Here is a 21,091-nt window from a genome sequence, read left to right on the forward strand (position 1 = left end):
TCCAGGCTTCCCACTGTTAGGGCAGGCTGAGAAAAAAAAAAGAGGCAAAGTTTCCAAAGTGTCTCCGTCTGTGTGAGCGTGGCTGGTGAAATGTGTTGTTAGGAGAGATGCATGGGTTCTACTGATCAGTAAACACTAATCATGCAATGGGTTTTAAAGCGTGGAACAGCTCTCTGGGAAGGGTGTGACATTTAAAATGTGGAGTAGAGGTGAACTGAAACTGGAAAACTCATATTTTAAATCACAATTTGCGTCAAAAGAAAAAGTGCAGGGGTCAAGCCGGCGCATGAGTCATACAGGTGTGTTGTGGTCGGTTAAAAAGAGGGAATACCAATCAAACAGGTCTTTACTAAAACTATGTCTGTGCACGTAGATGCACATAACTGTGTTTGTGTTTCTATCTCAGTGTATCCACTCTCTGATCTACTAGTCAAATATAATTACTGACTTGCATGACACCCCAGCAAGTGATACATTTAAATCAATGGCTCAAATAGCCCCGCGGTGCCATGGAGGGAAGGGTAATTCTAGGTTTTGCAGACAAATAAAAATGTAATCCGAAAATGGAAATTACAGCTTACTGTTGTACTAAATCCAGGAGTTCTGTAACATGCGACATTTCAAACAAGGCGACTGCAGCGTGCTTTAGAGCGAATTTGCATTAAAAATTCACAATTTCAATACTGCGTCTGGATATTTCTGTGAAATACGACAGAATCGATGTATATCCTGTTTGTTTGATATAGAATCCTACAAAAGAGTCAAAAGTCTTTGACACTGCTGGAACAAGCTTTGGAAGCAGCAACCCTTTTCCCTCATTGTCCTTCCAGTCAGGAGTTCAGGTTTACCGCGGGTCAGCCCCCTCTCTCTCTACATCAGGGGGAAGGAACCACACTGATCTGAGATGGAGTACCCCCAACCAAACCTTACCGCATCGACCCATGCCACCATCCTGGGCCTCTAATGGAAGTCCTGGGCATCCAGACGCCTCCCCCGCTCCGACACGGACGTCAAGTAGCGCTCTACTCATCATTGGAAGCAGCAGGCCTCGCAGCCCTCCTTTTCTCTCCCTGGGACCGGCTTTTTGGGAACATTGCAGGCAGATGTGTCCAGATGAGCACGTTCTAATTTGTAGGCCCAGGTTAATGCTCCGCCAGAGGCCCCGGAGGATCAATAGCTTTATTTCCCTAAAACGCCGGCGTGGTGAGAACCAGCTCACGGGGTGCTTTTAATACCGCCACAGTTCCAGTGATGACTGGGCTGTATTGATTGTGCCCATGTGGAACTACGTGCGCCTTCTGGGGAAGGATCTATTTGTGTCACCCTGGGCTGGGATGGGGGCTCCACTGGAGGAGTAGAGAGCTCAGCCAATGGAGGATGCCAAAAACATCAAAACAGCCATGTTTACAGATTACCCAAAGGGAAAGCAAATTACAGCAATTATGCAGGCTGTGGGAATACTGATATCAGCATACCTGCTATTTCACCCAGAGACTACTTTTATGAGGCTAGAACACATACAAAACAGCACACTCAATTTGATTTGATGGCTAAACCCTCAACAAACGATGGGATTTAAACAAAGCAGTGCTCATCTGATGCATGCAAAACAATGTCTTTCTAGGGGATCACCCTGTTTGTGTATGTAAGGTCCAAAAAATCTTTTCCAGTTGTTTTGAAAGTAGATGTAATAGCTTACACAAATATCTGTGAGGCAAATATGTATCTGGCAGGCGTAGTGATGAACATGTAATATTGAACATTGTCTCTACCTTAGCTTTTTTTTTTTTTCTTATTTCCCAAACAATGGCAATTAATCATTCTTTGTAAACACTGCAAATTGCTTTACAGAAAACTCATTTACCCTCACAGCATTTATCTCATATATCAGCGCAGAGACAACATACAGAGGAGCCTTATCCAAATCACGGGCCTTTGTTTGCGGCTGTCGTGACATATTCATGACTGGGGCCATAATAGTCAGATTCCTGTTATATCCCCCAGGGAGAGCAGAGAGAATGGTGTCACATCCAATTACTGCGGCACACTGTAGAGGTAAATCAAAACTCGTGCCATGAACTCTGGAATCCAAGGTGCACGTACGCACACACACGTGCGCACACCGCAATGCACGAGGGGAGCGAGTAAACAGCTATATCAACATTGATAGAGTATTGGAAAACACATTCTTCTGGTAACTTGGAGGTCATGTATGGATTACACAGGGAAATGGGATTGGCTGGAGGCTGTTGGCTGCTGTCTCCGCAAAACATAAATTGACATACATTAGATCTGGGAGCAAGTGAGGCAGACGGCACTTGCTCGAGATTCAACAATTATGGATTTGTTCGCCAGCGTGCAGGAATTGAAATTGCAGATGAGGGCGCTGATTCGGCCTCTACTGGAGGAGGAACAATGAGGTCACCAGGTTCACCCACACCTTCTTCTCGGCACCAATAAAGATGTGTTTCCACCGAGTGAAATTAATGCCTTTGTCTTTTCCTCCACAGTAGTCTTTGGGAGGCCTGGTGGTTTGGTGGTTGGAGGCTATCTCAGCAGTGCATAGCCCAGTTTCACCCTGGAGCGGTGCAAAGCTCCTGCCCAATAAAACAGGCTGCATCCCCAGGGCCCCTCCCTCAAGCCTCCAGTCAGCGCTTGTTTTTGCACCATTTATTTAGTGTGACACATCTCCAATTAAACTGTGGAGGCTGCTGCATTCCCCCCATAACTACCTCTTATACCTCCCCATAGACTTTCTGTCACACCGAGAGTGTGGGTATGAGAGAGTGAAAGGGAGAGTTAGTGGGAGAGAGACAGGGAGGGAAGGGGGAGAGAGAGAGAGAGAGATCACATCTTGCCTGCCAGCTATGATCACAATGTCATTTTCCCCTCAGTGGTTAGGAGCCTCCTCTGAAAGGTGCCCTGAATTATAATTATCAAAATATTGAACAAGATAATCATCCTCTTAAATGATGCTGCCACTTCACTATCTGCCTCACCATCGCAGAACATGCATGGAGTGATGTTCTCCTGTACGCTTCCTTAATAACTCATTTAGAACTACGCAGCCAAAGACTCCCTTTGTGCAAGACTGCACTTTGTAATATTTAGTTACATAAGTTAGCCATTTATAAACTACTACAGAAATTCATATAAGAATTCCTCCACTGCCTCACTTTCAGTTATGTGCCCATCGCTTTAAATTCATGACCGTTTTAAAGGAGATCTTTCATAGGAGGTAAGAGTCTCCTTGCCACCTCTTCATCCTCCCCCAACGGCCCCAGACACAGTCACAGGAGGAGTGACTTTGTCCGACCCCAATACCGTCTGCGAGAGCGCAGCTGAGGGCAGCAGCTGCCAGGGAGGACTGGTGGGGGAGCGCCCAAAACGCCATCTCTGCCAAGCGGAGGGGCCGGGGGGAGCCCCAGTGGCAGCTGGGAAGGGTGGGGCAGCCAGCTGTGGAGCAGCAGGATGGTGGGGTGACTAGGAGATGCCACTAAACCTGAGTAGGGATACACAAGTGCACACACAAATTTTATACATAGGCACACTTTAAAAAAGTTCCTTCTCTTCTCAAAGCACTTCAGCTGCTCTCGGCCACATTCACACGCACGAACACTCATCATCGGCACCGAGGCAACCCAGGCAGTCGGTGGCCCTCTTAACACCAACACCGCTCTCCCATCACGTGCTTCGGCCACACATCTGGTGTACCATCTGTATCACTCCCCCCAATGTGACAGGTAGTCCCTCTCCCTCTCTGGAGGGAGCAGAAGGGGAAAGAGGGACACGGAAGGTAATTTTGGGTGTAAATGTGCTCTGGACCTCTCTGGATGCATCTGGACAAAGCAGACATGCTGCTGAGCGGTGCAGGGTCATTATCAGTCGGAAACTGATTACCAGATAGGAGATGAAGACAAAACAATTATATCATACTGTCACGTTATGACGGCACCAATAGGGCACATCTTGTTTATGTTGTCGTCAGGACGAGTGTTAAGAGCTTATTAGTAAAAGGGTCAAATGCTATAAAGAACACAAGTCAAAAATATATTAAAGATTCTTCCAATTTATTGTAATGTACAGTTATACATTGCCATGACACAAATGTGACCACTTGGATGGGGGTGCAGAATGCAAAATATTAAAACAGCCATATAAACAATATCCGAGGACAATAAATTCCTCTTCTGTATGCTGCTGTACATATGGGATCAATAAAGTATGCACCATGAAACAGATATCAAGCCAGTGATATGAAACTGCACAACCAGTCTTTACTGTGAAATTAAGGAATCCATTTCAGAACATTATTTTCACATCTTATGTTACATATTTGACAGTAACTTCATTATTCACACACAACACTATTTGAATGACATCAACTTAGACGTTTATTCAAAAAGGGAAAAGGGGATTCCAGCATTGTCAAGACTAACAAAACAAAGTACTTGTCAGAAATATGTAATATACCGAGTTTGATCTTTCCCACTCACTAATTTGCAGTCAATGGACAGGACTGAGGTGCTTGTATAGAGAAAAAATGGCTCCGGAGAGCATAAACTTACAACTTGCAGTGGCATCTGCTACATTTCACCACTTTGGGCACATGTGTCAAATGAAGGCCAGTGGCTATTATTCTGTCAGGTTAATGCAGTAAAAAAAAAAAAATAATACTCATGATCCAAATTTTCTATACATTTTTCATTGACTTAGATACACAGCTTAACAGAATACAGCGATCGTTTCATGTGTTTTCAGACATTTAACATTTTCTAATTCCAGGTATGTGGTTAGTATTTGAAGATTTTCTGTTCACGTCATTTCATTTTCTATGTTGTTCTACGTGTACACAAGTCATACAGTGTCCATGTCACCGAAGTAGCTGAACCAATTGAATAGTCATACGAGTCAACACCACAAAGAAATAAAAAACAGAAAACGTGCTGGATGGGATCATCATTAAAGATCATTAAAAAAAACAAAAACATTGACACATACACTTTATGAAATAAACAACACAGCTTTAGTACTAGTTTCCAATGTCTTATACAAAGTTAGCTTGATCTAAAAAGCATAAAATATATTTTTACATCATCACATACATCAAGACATGTACCATGGCCTAGCGGGAAGTTCGTCTGGTGCATCATTTCAGGCCCCCACACATTTCCCTACTGCTGGCATTATTGCTTCTTATGAACAAGGAGCTGAGGGATAGCGAAACAATGCACCACAGTAGATTGAAACTGTACATTTAAAGTCAACTCTGATATCCAAAATTTTGTTAGTCTGTTTCACAATCTGCAATGCTAAAGGATAAGGCAGTTCCATTTTTAAGGCATTGCTGCTTTGAGACATACTGGACCAGAGGTTGAGTCATGGACTTTGACAGTATTAAGTCAACGTACATGATTAACAGAATACATTTTATAGGCGAAGATAAGAGCCCGAAGAGAAGGGGAAACGTATCTTGTATTTTTGGGTGTTGTACGTTCGTGTCTGAGAGAATCTCAATGAGCTACAACCATCATTAAAGTCTGCTTAGCAGCTGACCAGAGGTCAAAGCTCAGACAGAGATCAGGGCAGAGAGCTGTGTGGGTTGCTGTGACCATCTCTCATTGCTGGTAATTTCCATACTGGCCCTGTGGAGAGAAATGTGACAGACTCGTGTTACTGACCTTCTCAAAAACGAGGAGTAAAAGCTTATATTCACAAATCTCAATAGGGTGCAAACATCTGTGGTTTCAACCATATCCTACTGCAAACCATGATTTATGGCTGCATGTGCCGGTGTTGACCAGCAGGTGGCAGCATGGCCTCACAACTTGTGAGCTCTAAATTCTCACTTCATACCTCAGGTTTCGGCAGCAGCATGGCTGAGGAGTTTTTTTTCCTCATTAATAAATAGTGGACAGTAGCTTCAAGTGAGACAAATTCAGTGCAAGAACAGTAGTTGATGCATTTCTAAACAGGGGTCGAAGTATGTGTTTGGCATCAATGGAAAATACATGGAAACAAATTTTGAAAACAAACTGATTTGACATTCGGGTAAACATTTTAATTGAAATATATGAGCGTTATCATAAGCACAATAGTCATCCAAACCAGTGTTGTAAATTACAGAGATTTAAGACACAGCCAAGGCACTAGGCTTTTGGCTGTCTCGCTGCAGACTAAGCATGCTGTGTTTCTGGACCTCACGACTTACAATTCGACCCCTGGTTAATAACAAAATAAAGAATACAAACAAAAAAAAAGAAGAAAAAAGAAAAAGGTTCAGGAAAGAAGAGAGAGATGGAAGAGAGATAAAAGAATAAAAGAGAGACAGAAGAAACATAAATGCAAATTAAGGCTAGGTGGTCAAAAAGTCTAGATTGGACGTTGAGGTCTTCACAGCAACCATTACCTTTGCTTCTTACAGAGCTAGTCAGGGGTTCAAATCCCCGGGTCTTTATTTCCTCATGTGCCCCTGAATATTCAAAGATAAAGATATCAAAGTGTAGCTGTGGTCCCCACATAAGACCACAGGAAATACAGGGCAACAAATAGATCTCCCTTTAAACACTAGAGCAGTCTGCATCACGTTTAAGGAAGAGTCCTCTTTAAGCCCTCATATTTCACTGTATTGGCATACCATATTAGCCAGGATATGCAAGTGTAATTAACAAGACAATACTAACACATACACTCTCTTTCGGATTTGATTTAACCCCCAAATATGATGACAGCATGCATAACAGACTACTCTTCAATGTTTACGTTCTAACTTCTGGTTTCTCTACACAAATATACAAATAGTCTGGCATAAACACAATAAGGGACAAACTACGACAAATATATAAACTAGTCTTTGTTGCTGTCTAATGTTTTGGATATACTCACCTGGTCGTAGCCATAGGGCCGTTGCTGCTGGCCCTGTGGGGGTCCAGGTTGAGGAGGGCGATAGGCCCCGTACTGCTGCCCCTGCCCCTGAGGATAGTTAGGATACTGTCCTGGGCCACTTTGAGTGGGACCTACGACAAACATTGAGAACTCAGTTTAAAATGATGTATGCTTGACAGAGTAAACTCTCTTCTTAAAACCTCTTTGTGCATGTTTTTGGAAATGATTGATATATCTTTTTATTTTCTGTTTATTTGATGTTGTTAAGCACTTTGTTAAGAAAATTACTACTTAAATAAAAAACTTGAAAGATCAAACTGATGATGACCACTGATTTAGGGCTGCAACGACAAATTATTTTCATGCTGGTTAACTGATTATTTTCGTGATTAATCGATTAGATGTTTGGTCTTTGAAATGTTAGAAAATGGTGGAAAATGTCAGTGTTTTTCAAGAGATCAAGATGTCCTCAAATACCTTGTTTGGTCCACAACCCAAAGATACTCGTTTACTTTCATAGCAGAGTCAAATTTAAGTAGCTGGAATCAGAGCACTTAAGACTTTTTTCCCCCTTTAGTCTTAAAAATTGCTCAAACAGATTGAACGATTATCAAACGAGTTGACAATGAATCATTGCAGGTCTACACCAACTAACACTCAACGCGACTCGATTGACACATGATTAAAAGAGTAGAGCTTGTGCTTTTCTTTTCTTCTTTACACGAAGTGCAATTTTGCGGTCTCATCACCTGCTCAGAGAAAGATGAAACATTCAAACTCAGGTTTGGACTCCAACAAAGGAACCCAGTGTGAAAACGGCCTAAAGTTTTGCTCATTAACCGTTTCCTACTTGTTACTCCGAGAACTCTAGGGACTCCCTGTTAGTTTACTATCACTAATGGGCTGCAATAAAAAAGCTGATGGATGACAAAGAGGATGGTGGATATGTCAGACCCATTTGTTTAGGCTGCCTCCACAACGCCTGACTCAGTAATGAATGAGAATGAGTGAGTCAAGTTGGAGCCGGGCGGTGGTTCCCTAATGCAACGAGACATCAAGGATTCTGTTGGTCTTCATTAGAGGAGCAGGCTTCATTAAAAAAAAAGGAGAAAAAAAAAAATCACTTCATCAGCCCCCGTACACTGTAGATGTCTATGCAGGTGCTGTGAAGGACCGAGCGAAGCTTGACTGGGGCTCAAGTCAAATGAGGCCCACGCAGCATCGTTAGGCGCTCATAATGCCTTATGCTGTTGAGCATAACCTTGTGGGGGCCTGCGAGAGAAGGCATGCGTGCGTGCCAGATGGATCTCACCTCACAGCCTCTCCGCTAGCTCATTACTAACATGAGCTCTGGTTCAGACAGAGGGTGAGTGATGGAAAGTTTCACTGAAAAATGGGATGAGGCAGAAAAAGACCAAAGAGCTGCAGGAGCTTAAATACTTACATTGCATGCGGAACGTTTTTTCATCATTTATTCATTTTGGTTAAATTGCAAAGTCACGCACTCATTGTGAATAACCTAAAGTTAGAAAATAAAGTACAGAACTAAGTGTTCTAACTTTAGGGATGGTTCAGCTCAAAAAGAAAAAGACATATTTTCCCTCTTACTCATAGTGCTTTTTAATCCATCCAGAATGTTCTGGTGTGAGTTGTTGAGTTTTAACATCCACCTTAGAGATGTCTGCCTTCTCTCAAAAATAATTGAACTAGATGGTACAAAAAAAAAAAATCATTTGAAAAGCTCAACAGCAATCTGTTTTTCCAGAAACCATGGCCTGGTTACTCAACATAATCCATAGACCTTGGTTCTTTCTACCGAACTACACCAGTAAGATGAATCACTGCACAGGAGGACATGCGCGGGATGTAAACATTAGTGGCATCCTCCTTGGATGAGTTGTAACATTAGCTAGCATAGTTAGCTACCGTCTTGTCCTTGAGTAGATTCAAGCTTCCATCCGCATGGTGGTATGGACAGAAAATGGTTGCAACATGAAACTGCTCACAACAAGGTCTGTGGGTTACCTTGAGTAATTTTTATGAAGCGATATTGCTGCTGAGTTTTTCAAATGTGTACTCTGGCACAATAAACTAAGTGCAATCTAACTCCATTATATTCCAGAGAAGTCAGAATACTCTGCTTGATATGTTTTAACAAATCTATCACTTAACCTATTCTTTAATATGTATGTTTACTCATTTAAGGATATCTTTGCTGAACTATTTATCCAAAATGCAAGGAGTTGAAAATGTTTGGCTGGCAGTCACACACACTTTGCCCAATGTCTGTACCCATCAGCCAAAGCACCTCTCACACTCCCTCAGAACAGTGTGTCATATCAAACTGCAGCACCAGGAGAAATGCTAATGTGGTGCCAGCCACCACTACTGATTAAATTTCTCTTCCACCAAGCTTCAATCCCCCAACCATTCATTAAGGTGGTCCTTTAATTCCTTGCTCTTGATGATGTCTTGACATGCATCTGGCACAGTTACATTTCCAAGGGGCAGAAACCATCAACTCGCTCAGGAGGAATTATTCAACAGTTTAAAAAAGGGCAGCCAAAGAGAGACGACAGTGCCTCCTACAGGACAAATATGTGCCCTTGTTTAAAAAGAAGATAACTCACCGTAAGCCTGCTGCTGTGGTGGGTAGCCCTGTTGGCCCGGGTACTGCTGTTGTGGCGGGTAGCCCTGCTGCTGGGGAGGGCCTTGCTGGTATGCTTCTTGCTGTTGGCCATACTGGGCATTACCTTCAGGGGGCAACAGCAGGCAATGTGAGCAACGTGTTGACAACTACAGCGCAACAGCACAGCGGGCGGGTAGACATTAAATAGGGATTTATTCTACGCTATTACTTAAGCAAACCATTTTCCATTTGGATGGTGCTGTTAGGATGCAACACATTAGCTGGCTGTTACAACCACTAAAAACACAACAGCATTGTGTAAATTATTAAAAAGTAAAGTTGTAGTCCTTGTCCTTGTAAATCATACATAAAATAAATAGTTCAAGTAAGAGATAAAGGATCAGGTGTCAAGTAATATATTAAGTCTAGGCTGGATAATATATTGAGTGATTAGATATTCAACTTTTAGGTAGTACTCTGTACTTTTAAAAGCAATCCATATCTTTAGAAAAAGAAGGGAAAAATAAACTATACAAAGTCAACACTGTCATGACCACACATATTAGAGGAGGGTATAAAGATAGCAGTGTTGTGATGGATTCTCATAAAGCCGACCAATGCCTAGATCAGAACATAGTGGAGGCAAACTAATCACTATGACCTACATCAACTCAACATATGAAGCTAACTGAAATAATACTGTCAATTTATTTAGGTAATACCTAAGTTTAAATTATCTCAGTGTGAAAATATGAAACTGATCATGCTATAAGAGTTCAGTGTCTTGTTTTTTTATTCCGCAAAATATCAGGGTTTGACTTGAGGGAAAAAAAGGAAAATGTGTTTGAAAGGTCAAAAGGAAAATAGTGTAGTCAGTAGAGAAAACAAAAACAAACAACAAATAAGTAAATGTTAATTGGACAAAGAAAGAGAAAGTGTTGTTTCCAGTGAATCTAATCTTTCCGTGTGGCTGCTAATGTAATAATACCACCCCTTAACACACCAATGTGAAGAAAATCTAACTAAAAGGCTGGCTGCCTTTGTTGAAAACGCGACGCACTCGAGTGTGAAAGCAACGGGGGAATGACATTTACAATATCTTGCCGTCATCCGAGAGGCAAACAAATATGTTTGGAAAGAAAGCTTGGTCAACTTCAGTTACAGAAGTAAACAGAACTGGATATTCAACCTCAGGAACATCTGCCAACTTTTTGAGTGCTGGCGACAGATCTTAGAAAGCAAAGATTCTCTGTTGTGAAGTTCGTTTTTTAGGTTGGAAATTCCACAAACATTCACTCCAGATCCATAGGCGTCTTTTTATACACTTTCACTCAGCAAGAAGTGAAATTGTGATTTATTTATTTTTACCTACGCACATGGCACTCTCAAGGTGAACACATAAACTGTGTATGCCACACCCATTCTCAAACCTTTGTTTTGTTTGGCAGTCTGTTTGGTGTCAGTGGAAACTGCCCCTTTGAGAAGCGTTGGCAGAATGTGACAACTGGCTACTACTCCTGATCGTGATTTAACTTGAAGGCGTCCAAAATCTACATTTCAAGTGACTCATAGAGATTGCGGTATTAAATGTCCTCTTACTTCTGTTTCCAAACATCATTTAAGCTCACTGACTAGTAGATCAGCGCCACATGAACAAACCCAGAGTACTGTGCCAACTAGATGGCTATGCTGACTGGGTGAATTACTTCACGTGGCTCCTTCTTGGGTGGTATACTGGAAACGCAACTTGAGCTATCGGTAGCAGCACGGTGGATGAGGAGCTTGTGCTTAAGAACCATCTTTAATTCAATATTGTGTTTTAATGGCGCAAATGAATAAATGAATATATAACTCTGGATCGGTAGGTGAAAGGGCATTTAAAAATTCAGATTGAGGATTTTTATTATGATTAAATAGTTTGTGATATTCATTTTTGGCCAGATTGCCCATCCCTGGTGCTAAGTTATCCATGGACTTCAGCACCTTTTGAAATAGGCATGTGGATGTTTACTCAAAAGTAGATTCCATATTTTAATATTTAAAGTCAATTTGATTTCCCAGAAAATAATGAAGAAACTGATTTTTGGTTTTTCTCACAGTCTCTTTGCATCATTTGTGTTTTAACACAACTCCTGGGTTTAATTTTTTTTGTTGATTTTCTCCACGTGACTGGAGGGTTTCTCCTACCTTCTGAGGCTCCCTGTCCTGCGTGACTGTACTGGTCCCCATAGTAGTCTTCCTGCCCTGGGTACTGCTGAGGGGGTCCTACATACACATACACACAACATACACACAAGTAGATTCAAGGTGTTGTTGGATCGGTTTTGTGAGGGGAAGAGTAGAGAGGATGGATTCCTTGCCGCTAGTTCTTGTTAGAAAGCGTTCTTTTGGTCACTTGACTAATTTTATGATTGGAGGCTTTAGGTTACATGTTTAGTCATCAACATGTCTGTGATCTAGAGAAGTGGAGATAGAGGAAATTGAGAGGAACAAGAGTAAGAAATGCAGGACGGTGGGTTAGGGAGAAGAAAGACCAACACTCACAACTTGCACACTTGACAGACACACTCTGAGGGGTATACCTTGCTGTGGGGGTCTGTAAGGCGGCATTGGCCTCTGCCCCATTACATGGTTCCCTTGGTTGACCTGACCCATCATTCCCATCGGGTTCTGCTGTCCTTGGTAGTGCTGTGCGGCTCCACCAGGAGGCATGTTATACTGCTGGGAGGGAGGCTGCTGGTGCATCATAGGGCCTGTTTGTACAGTGATAAAGCGTTAACTCTCACATTGTGGTAGAAATCCTTTGCACGTACTATATGGCTCATTAAAATGCAAGAACATGATGTGTAGCAGGTGATAAGGCACTGGAAAACAACACAACCAAGTGGAAACTAGCAAAAGAGTTGTTTTACCTTGATTGGGCTGCATGTTCATGTTTGGCCGAGGCCCATAGTTTCCCATGGGCTGGCCCTGGGTCATGTTCATTTGGCTCTGAGCTGGCATGCCCTGGGAAGAAGGGACGGTGTGATTGTAACCACCCATCGAGCCATGGCTGCTGGGGGGCATATTCATAGAGCCACTGGGCATGTTCGGGGGCTGGTTGGGGCCTGGACCGGGACCTTGCATGGGCATGTGATTAGGCCCTGGAAAACAACAGCAGAAATGATTCATGACTCTCTTTGAAAAAAAACCCATAAATATTTAGCACACATACTCTGTGAACAACAGTTATGAGGCTGTGTTTCCATAAAAAGGGAATGACATTGGTTAAATAAAATGACCTTAATGATTGTAGACAGATTTCTCTTAAGGACCAAGTCAAATTCATGTGTAAAGCACGTTATATAAAAAGGCTCAATCCCACTACACCCCTTGCCTCTACCACTTGGCCACACGTTGTGCATAAAACTATCTCAGTAGCTAACATTACATTGTTCATGATGATTTGTGCGCTGTAGTTGACGAATTTCAATGTGGCAATCGATACTCGAATTTTAACTCAGGTCCAGCAGCAAAGTTGCTGAACTTGGTACTGGGGGTACTGATGACGAATGACGGTCGTCCCATTTCATAGTACTCTAAACTAGCCACTGCTAACTCTCTAGTCAGCTCAATGACTAGACATGTTCAGTCTTACAGAACTGACCAGGGAGCATTAAAGTGAAGGCCAACTTCCATGTAGGACCTTAATACTAGCGAAATGCATATTCCCTATTGTGAACTTTCAATGAAAATCCAACACACAGAGAGCCACGGCACTACCATGCCCAAAAAAAAGGCGACTCCACAGTGGTAACATTTTCTGGTTTTCTGTTACGATGCCGTCAACATTTGTGTGGTGCAGCAATCAGTGCTCTCATGTTGTTGTTTTTTGTTTTAATTTTTCAAATAATCAATTTTATTTGCAAACAAAGCTCGCACTGAAGCAAACCATGATATGAAAGGATAACTATAATCAGAGTACAAGTTCAAGACCACCAGAGCTGGCAAATGGGTGACATCATCCTTCAGCAGAGCGACCTCCTTCACAGTTCTGTGGTGTTGCTAGGCAACCCAAGTGAGACAGGGACTGAGGGAAAAGAAGGGAAAAGAATAGAGAGAAAGACGAGGGAGGGAAGTTGGGTGGTGGTGTTGGGGTCACTTACCAGGCATCTGTCCATTCATCTGGTTCTGCATGTGTGGGGCTGGAGGGCCACCACTGACCATACCCTCGGAGGGCATGTTGTGACCGTGAGGAGGCTGAGGGGGGGGTCCACTTTGGTTCATACCACCAGGGCCCATGGGCATGTTTTGAGTGGGCGGCTGCAGGCGCACAACATCGACACAAAAACACACATCAGCTGGCTAGAAACACATCGTAGCCTGAGCCACTCCAAAGAAAAAAAGACAATCAAGACGAAAGCAGATCAAAGCCAAGATCTCTGTACAAAATGTTGTAACCAAGTACTTCTGTGATGTATGTTAATCAATGACACATTTTTTAAGATACTGTATATATGATAACTGAAAGTTAATACACCCACAGTACAACACATGGGCACTTGATCACTGAATAAACCATCACAGTCACATCTAGGGACCATCAATAACTTAAAAGAGGTGTTGATGAGAATTATTTGATTTGAGCGCACAAAAATGTAACTAATTTAAAATATATCACACAATTAATTAACAGTAAATTCAATGAACTGCATCTTTACATATATGATAGGATGCACTCTACAAACAATGGGCTTTTAAGTGAACCCAACTAAGTAGCTCTTACAAACTTTAGTGCTAAGAAAAGTTCATACTGTTGGTGAATCCATAAAGGGCAATAGGTGAAAATAGGAGTACTCCAGTGCATTTGTATTCAATATCCATACTGTTGGGGGACTTGCAACAGACACTACTTCAGCAGAAGCAAAGATATCTACACTTATCAACCTCTGTATGGGTCAAGGTTAAAAAAAAAAGCTGGGTGACGTCACTGTAGTAAAATTTCCAGACTGTGAAAAGCTCCCTTGAGAACAACAAAGCATTATACACAGGTTAGAGTAGTGCCCTTTGTCACAAGCAATCTGATATTAATGTGTTTAAACTGATGGAGTTTAAAACAAGAGTAAAGTTGGACTGAAAAAAAAAATAAAAAAAATCAGGAAATTTTAAATTAAACTGATCAGATTTTATATATTGTATAGTGTGGGGAATTGTACATTTGAAATGCCACATGTCGGACGATCTATGTGTAACATGACTCTGAGTCCATGCAATATTGCAGTGATACCTTTGTCCTGAATCCTTACTATTTTATTTATGTGTATTGTTTTCAAATGATCTACATGAACCAGTGCCCAAGAGACTTGTACTGGACATGGGGTAATACAAGAGCTCCATATTAACTTATGAGGCAGAGAAATCAGACTGTTAGTCACAATCAAAACAGCCAACAAGGACCAATACTCACCGCAGGGAGGAGAGACTGCATGTTCTGGTTGGAGTCTGCTATCGTCGCCAGGTAGACTAAATTTCTGTGCAGCATTTGTTGATACCTGGGCAGATGGGGAGTCATCAATCACAGGTTTTCAGTCAACGTGAACTTCGAAAAAAAAAATCACAGTAACGCACAACACAAGAGGTGTTTTTCATAACTTACTGTGAGCATTCTGCTGTTTTTCCTTTACTCTGGAAGTCCATTATACACTGGATCAGCTGGTTGTTTTCGTCAAGTAGCTGCAAAAGTAAATGCAGAGATTTATATCACATGATTTTTCTTACGTGCTATAACACGGCTTTTAAAAAATAATTGATGCAGAGTAATTTGCTTTGGGCTTTTTCTTTGTTTGCTGGCGGTTATTGTGCCCTAATTTGAAAACAAAGAGGGGGACGGGGGGCGTTTTTTTGTTAAATGTGAGTGTGCGTTTCTAGCTAACAAAAGACGCGTCTCGCTAGCTAGCTGTCCTTAGCTAACAAAACGGCAGGCCTACGTTCATATGAAGCACAATTACACGTTCGTCAAGTAAATCGACCTAACACACATCGTCTGCACATGGCGCCCTGACTCCAGAGAGGTTCATATTCACCGCGCTTTGACCCTGCAAAATTGTTCTCGATCTATTCACAGTGAGACTTGGATGGGCAATGCTACCATCGATTAGCTCAAAGGCTAGCAGCGCCTGATGCCACAGCCTCCATTCGGAGACGCGCTAAAAAAGATGAATTACCTTTTGTATTCCTGCGGGTGTTATATCACCCTTCCCACGCTGCCTGTGAGGTGCAAACGCCACCGACATGGTGATACTCTATGAAATTAAAGCGAACTAGAGCATAAATGCCAAAAAGTAGCCAACACACTTAACAAATCGGTAGAACTCAGATCAAGCAGTTCAGAATAGGATGCAATTTTGAAATGCAGTGGTCCGTTGTGGGGGGGACGTAGCACGTTTCAAATCGTAATGGATGAGCAGTGCTTATTTCAATTACACGGAAATGCGTGGTGTTCAAAATCATCGGAGATGAAATACAATATTTTAACACACTTAATTGTGTGATTGAAAGCACTCCTATGTTGGCATTATTTAATTGCAATTTCACCTCTGTTTCGTATATTGGAACAGTCTAGATTTGGTCCTGAAGGCCACGGGAAATGGACTGCTCGACAAAAAGGGGAAACGCAGTCAGATGGAGCCTGAATGTATTTCAAAAACACATTAATCATAATAACAACGCTGGCAGTTTTAGGCAATAGTAGATGATGACAATATTTATTACTCCTATTTTTAAGTTTTAATTTAGTTGACCTACATTGCACCACCATTCAAAATTACCTAACGATACTCACATTAACTGAAATTACTAAATGATATTTAGGTTATAAATATTAACCTCGAGCCTTTTTTTGTGTTGTAACGTTTATGGTAAAACATCGCAGCGCACTTACACAAATCAAATAGTGAGCGCTCTCGTCAAATTTGAATTTAAACTTCCCTCTGACGGACCCTGGTTTTGGTATCGCCCCGGTTCAGAGGTCATGCGCATGCGCTGTTTTCAACACACGGCAACTTCCATACTGCGCTGATACATGCTAACTAGCTGAATCATTTGGCTGAAGTCTCTCTTTTTTCTTGTGATTGTACTTGTATTGGGGTGCAATGGCGGCACGATATGACAGAGCTATCACTGTCTTCTCTCCCGATGGTCATCTCTTTCAAGTGGAGTATGCACAAGAAGCTGTAAAGAAGGGCTCCACAGCGGTAAGTCCCACAATGAAACTAATGCTTATGCTAACATTAGCAAACGTCAGTTAGCCAACCAGCTAACTTAAGCTAGCTAGCGACTAGCAGGAGCTCTTTTTGCACCATATTTTGGAAATTAAGGTTTAGAAAACAATCTGTTACACTCAATTGTTGTGAAAGTTCTATCTTTCACATGTACACAATACATAATTATAGTTACTGGACATGTAAAGAGAGAATTATTAGCATGCATATTGTCGCTGTGTCACTCTCACAATAGTTTCAGTTTCAGTGTGATATTGCCAACTAACGCTAGTTCACTGACACAATATGTGATTTTTTTTTGGCGATCAGCAAATTGATATTGCTCTGAATGATTATTCCAATTTATTTTCTAGCCGGCACAATTCCACTAAATCCCACTGTAGGTCTGTTAACTAACTTTACATTGTTTTAATAGTCATTAAACATGGTGTAGTTGCGGCTACCTCAGTTACAGATAACTTTTGTAGCACTAACTGTAAAGTTGTGGCTTGTTTAAGTCTGAGAATTATTCTTTGAGAGTAATCTGAATAATGGCAGACCAGTTTTGTTGATGTAACCTAGATGCAAGTCTCTGACCAGACTGTAATTAAAGTGCTCAATGTGCATCTCAACGATCAAAATACCCCTCTTTTGAAGTTTAAATGGTCGTTTGTACAGGTCTCTATAGAGGCTGTTTGGGTTCCTGAAACCAGTTCTGGAAAGTTTTTATTTCGGGTTATGTGGATGTATTTCTCAGGAATTCAGAACCAATTACTATGGTAAAAGGACCTGTACTCGAAATTGTACACAACAATTCAGGGGCAACAGCATGGCAAGCTTCAAACTTTACAAACGGAGACTCAAAAAGACCACAAAGCACAACACTTATAGTGATGGAAGCAGAAAGGGGTGGTGGAAACAGAAGGCAGTGTGAGGAAGGGCTCGTGACTTAAGTCTGTTGGTTGCTCCGACACACACTCTGGTCATGACTGTCAGTGAAGTCAGTTAAACCACTTTTGAACCAGACAGCAGGAGTACAACCTCCTTTATTGCTGTCCACTGTGATCGACTCTATGGCTGACAGTGTTACCAGCAGCCTCGCAGGAGGGACGCTTCCTTGAGCAGGACGCACACTTTTATTTCCTCTGTGTAGAAATCTGATACTTTCACATCGCAGATGACAAATAAAGGCGTCTTGTGTCTTACAGGTAAAACACAAGAAAAATGCAGTCTGATGTTGATTTGGAAAATGGTCTATATGAACAAAAAAGGACCAGATAGTAAAATCCTATTAATAAACAGCCAACCCAATTTCATTGACAAAATTCTGAGTTGTATACAGCATTAAACTGTACTGAACTTTACACAACAAAGGTACCCAGAGACCCCAGTCTGTTCAGTCACTTGATGTAAAATTCTGAATGTACTCTTTACTATTCAATATGTAATACAACAATTGCCAGTGTTGCCAATGTTAAGAAATTAATTTGAATATTTTTTTTTCTGTACAGGTGGGAATCAGAGGAAAAGACATCGTTGTTCTTGGTGTTGAGAAGAAATCTGTCGCAAAGTTGCAGGAGGAGAGGACCGTCCGTAAGATATGTGCCCTGGATGAGCATGTCTGCATGGCATTTGCAGGTACCTCCATAAAGCAAAACTTTTTCAGTAACTGAATAATACATGTATTATGTACAATGGCATAGCAGGCCAAGATCACTTGTCACGAACACTGTCATTGCAGATATCTGTAATATATTAGGCTTTTGTCATGTGTTGTACTTTACCTGTACGTCGCAAAGCCTCTTAACCTCTTAAAATGTTTTTCAGGTCTGACAGCAGATGCCCGTATCGTGATAAATAGAGCTCGGGTTGAGTGCCAGAGCCACAGGCTAACTGTTGAGGACCCAGTCACAGTGGAATACATCACACGCTACATAGCTACACTGAAACAGGTACTTAACTTTAACATTCATTTGATTGTTTACTGCTAATTTACTGAAATGTGTCTGCAAGATTTCATGTTTACTGGACAAGAACATAAAATAATGTATGGGTCAGCTTTTATTCTCCTATAATATTTTGCATAAAATGAAACTCTGAACTGTTTTAGTTCTAAGAATGATTTGTGAGAATGACCAGTCACATCAGTCTATATATGTCATATTTGTAGCGCTACACTCAGAGCAACGGCCGCAGGCCATTTGGCATCTCTGCATTAATTGTTGGCTTTGACTACGATGGGACTCCCAGGCTGTACCAGACAGACCCATCAGGAACCTACCACGCCTGGAAGGTCAGTGATTTGCCTCTTTGTGCATGACTTTGTTTTCTTGTCACATTTGCACCCATGTGAATTGATCAATAATTAAATGTTGTGTTACTCTTGCAAAAAATCAGGCAAACGCAATCGGCCGTAGTGCAAAAACTGTGAGGGAGTTCCTGGAGAAGAATTACACAGATGAAGCCATTGCTGGAGACAACGAGGCAATCAAGTTGGCTATCAAAGCTCTGCTTGAGGTAAGGTCACATTTAGTCTTTGCATTAACCCATTTCAATTAACACACCTCGTCATTAGCTACAAATATTGAGATTGAATAATTACTGAACTACTTGGCAATAGGATTATTCTACTGCCATACAAATGTTTCGTACAAAAGGTGTGGAGAGTGTCACAAATGGTAAATGCAAAAAATAGTTGAATGTTAGAAGTATTTACATCCACTATGATGTGAATCAATGCAGTCAGTCATGACTTCATCAAAGAGATCCAAAACAGCGGATGTGAACCATAAGTTGATCTGCCAAAACAAAGGTTTTCCTGCACCATATTGCTTGTTGTGTTCAGATGAACCTGCCTTTGCGCAGGCAAACACAGGAGAAAATTCAGAAAACAAATTAAATTAAACAGAAATTTCACCTTATTTGTATATTGTTACATTCAGTGATGTTTTTCTAAAATGGCCCTTTATCTGTTAATCAACTGTTGAAGCAAATTATTGCTAAATTAGTCTCAGTAATCATGCTGATTTTTTTGCAATTTGTCACATCAAGTGTTTTGTTTTGTTACAGGTTGTCCAGTCAGGAGGGAAAAACATTGAACTTGCTGTTATCAGACGGAATCAGCCACTGAAGGTGATGTGCTGCAGATTATGTTTGGCTTTTGTGTAATTACTTTAACCGTTTTCTTTGAAGGCTAATAATCGCTTTTCTTTGCTGTTTGCAGATTTTGGAATCCAAGGAAATCGAGACCCTGGTGGCTGAGATTGAGAAGGAAAAAGAGGAAGAGGCAGAGAAGAAGAAGCAGAAAAAGTCCACTTGAAGCAGTTAACCAAGAGTTTTTCTTTATTGCACTTGGATAAAAATAGCAGATTTGGGTTTCAAATATTAGACCTTGATGGGTTTACTCATTTATTTCATTGTAAAGAGCTAAATCTTAACTTGAGATCTGTTGATGTTGTTCACATGTTTTGAACACGTTTCTGACTTATACTGTACCATTTCCTTAAAATATCTAGTCCCTATACTTCCAGCTATTGAGTTGACTGATGTTTAAAACCACATACATAGATCTCAAGTTGGGGTTTAGATCTTAAACTTGACTTGCAGGATGTTTTTATATCATTTACCAAACAGCTCTGATGGTGATGAATCTCAAATGTTGTAATAAACCATTGGCAGTCAAAAACATAATGAAGCAAAATACTCAATAAAAGCTCACTTGTTTGTAACATCTTTGTATGTTCTTTATAAACTAGTCTATTATGATTTATAGGTTCTATTTATTTAGGTTGTGTTTGGTCCCATCCTCTTTCTGTGACGCATCATCTGGTGTTTCCCTCAAAGTTATAGACCGACAATCAAATGCAACGCACCATTACCTCGAATCCAATTACGATTTCTCTGGGTTTGAACATTGTTAGAAACATTTAGGATGTAGGTACACAGCCCAACAAAATAAAGTACTAAGGTCTAGTTGTTTTTACAGATTTTAAAGCAGAAATAGTGCATATTTAGCAAGTAATATATAAGTAATATTTCCTTGGCTGGTTTCTTAAAGATGAGAGTAGAGGGAATTACAAGAACAGCAGAGGAATGAGTTCCTACCTGTTTTTTCTTTCCTTCTTTATTGATTATGCTACTGCAAAGCAAGTACTGCGATAAAGATAACTACAGTTTAAAACACCACCAGCGGCAGTATAGTGTGTGGCTATAAAGAGCAATGGTTTTCATTTATCAGCATTCTGTCGCACAGACTTGGAATTGGAGGAGGTAGAAAAAAAAAGGTATCTTCGATTGCTTTATAAAGTGCTCACCTCTCCCTCAGTCATTTAAAACAAAT

The 21,091-nt window shown here is 41.1% G+C and overlaps 2 protein-coding genes across 4 annotated transcripts; one reads left to right on the forward strand and one right to left on the reverse strand.

The window, feature by feature from the left end:
- Positions 1-4,049: 4,049 nt before the first annotated feature.
- ss18 (SS18 subunit of BAF chromatin remodeling complex) lies at positions 4,050-15,906 on the reverse strand. Of its 3 annotated transcripts, XM_084368127.1 has the most exons (11): positions 15,718-15,905; positions 15,150-15,226; positions 14,961-15,045; positions 13,660-13,816; positions 12,427-12,657; positions 12,097-12,267; positions 11,702-11,779; positions 9,516-9,638; positions 6,886-7,016; positions 6,410-6,472; positions 4,050-5,645 (listed from the first exon to the last, which is right to left on the reverse strand). In XM_084368127.1, exons 1-10 carry the CDS (start codon positions 15,784-15,786, stop codon positions 6,455-6,457), a joined length of 1,140 nt encoding a protein of 379 aa, XP_084224253.1. In that variant the 5' UTR covers positions 15,787-15,905; the 3' UTR covers positions 4,050-5,645; positions 6,410-6,454. The 3 variants fall into 3 exon arrangements, with proteins under 3 accessions (XP_084224253.1, XP_084224252.1, XP_084224254.1); XM_084368126.1 differs by lacking the exon at positions 6,410-6,472 and having other exon boundaries at positions 15,718-15,906; XM_084368128.1 differs by lacking the exons at positions 6,410-6,472; positions 11,702-11,779.
- Positions 15,907-16,522: 616 nt separating this feature from the next.
- psma8 (proteasome 20S subunit alpha 8) lies at positions 16,523-20,480 on the forward strand. The gene is made up of 7 exons (XM_084368989.1): positions 16,523-16,746; positions 18,264-18,390; positions 18,580-18,704; positions 18,923-19,045; positions 19,150-19,269; positions 19,822-19,884; positions 19,976-20,480. Exons 1-7 carry the CDS (start codon positions 16,645-16,647, stop codon positions 20,069-20,071), a joined length of 756 nt encoding a protein of 251 aa, XP_084225115.1. The 5' UTR covers positions 16,523-16,644; the 3' UTR covers positions 20,072-20,480.
- The last annotated feature ends 611 nt before the right edge of the window (positions 20,481-21,091 follow it).

Source organism: Pagrus pagrus, assembly GCF_965226575.1.
Source record: "Pagrus pagrus genome assembly, chromosome: 12".
NCBI classification, from domain to species: Eukaryota; Metazoa; Chordata; class Actinopteri; order Spariformes; family Sparidae; genus Pagrus; species Pagrus pagrus.

Bases quoted from the DNA above. Each gene is read 5' to 3' on its own strand.
- ss18 (XM_084368126.1), bottom strand. From the start codon at position 15,786: ATGTCGGTGGCGTTTGCACCTCACAGGCAGCGTGGGAAGGGTGATATA. The intron at 15,227-15,717 runs GTAATTCATCTT...TTACTTTTGCAG, and splicing joins CACCCGCAGGAATACAAAAG to CTACTTGACGAAAACAACCA. The intron at 11,780-12,096 runs GTATACCCCTCA...ATGTGTATGTAG, and splicing joins TTACAGACCCCCACAGCAAG to GACCCCCTCAGCAGTACCCA.
- psma8 (XM_084368989.1), top strand. From the start codon at position 16,645: ATGGCGGCACGATATGACAGAGCTATCACTGTCTTCTCTCCCGATGGT. The intron at 18,391-18,579 runs GTACCTCCATAA...AATGTTTTTCAG, and splicing joins TGTCTGCATGGCATTTGCAG to GTCTGACAGCAGATGCCCGT. The intron at 18,705-18,922 runs GTACTTAACTTT...TCATATTTGTAG, and splicing joins ACATAGCTACACTGAAACAG to CGCTACACTCAGAGCAACGG.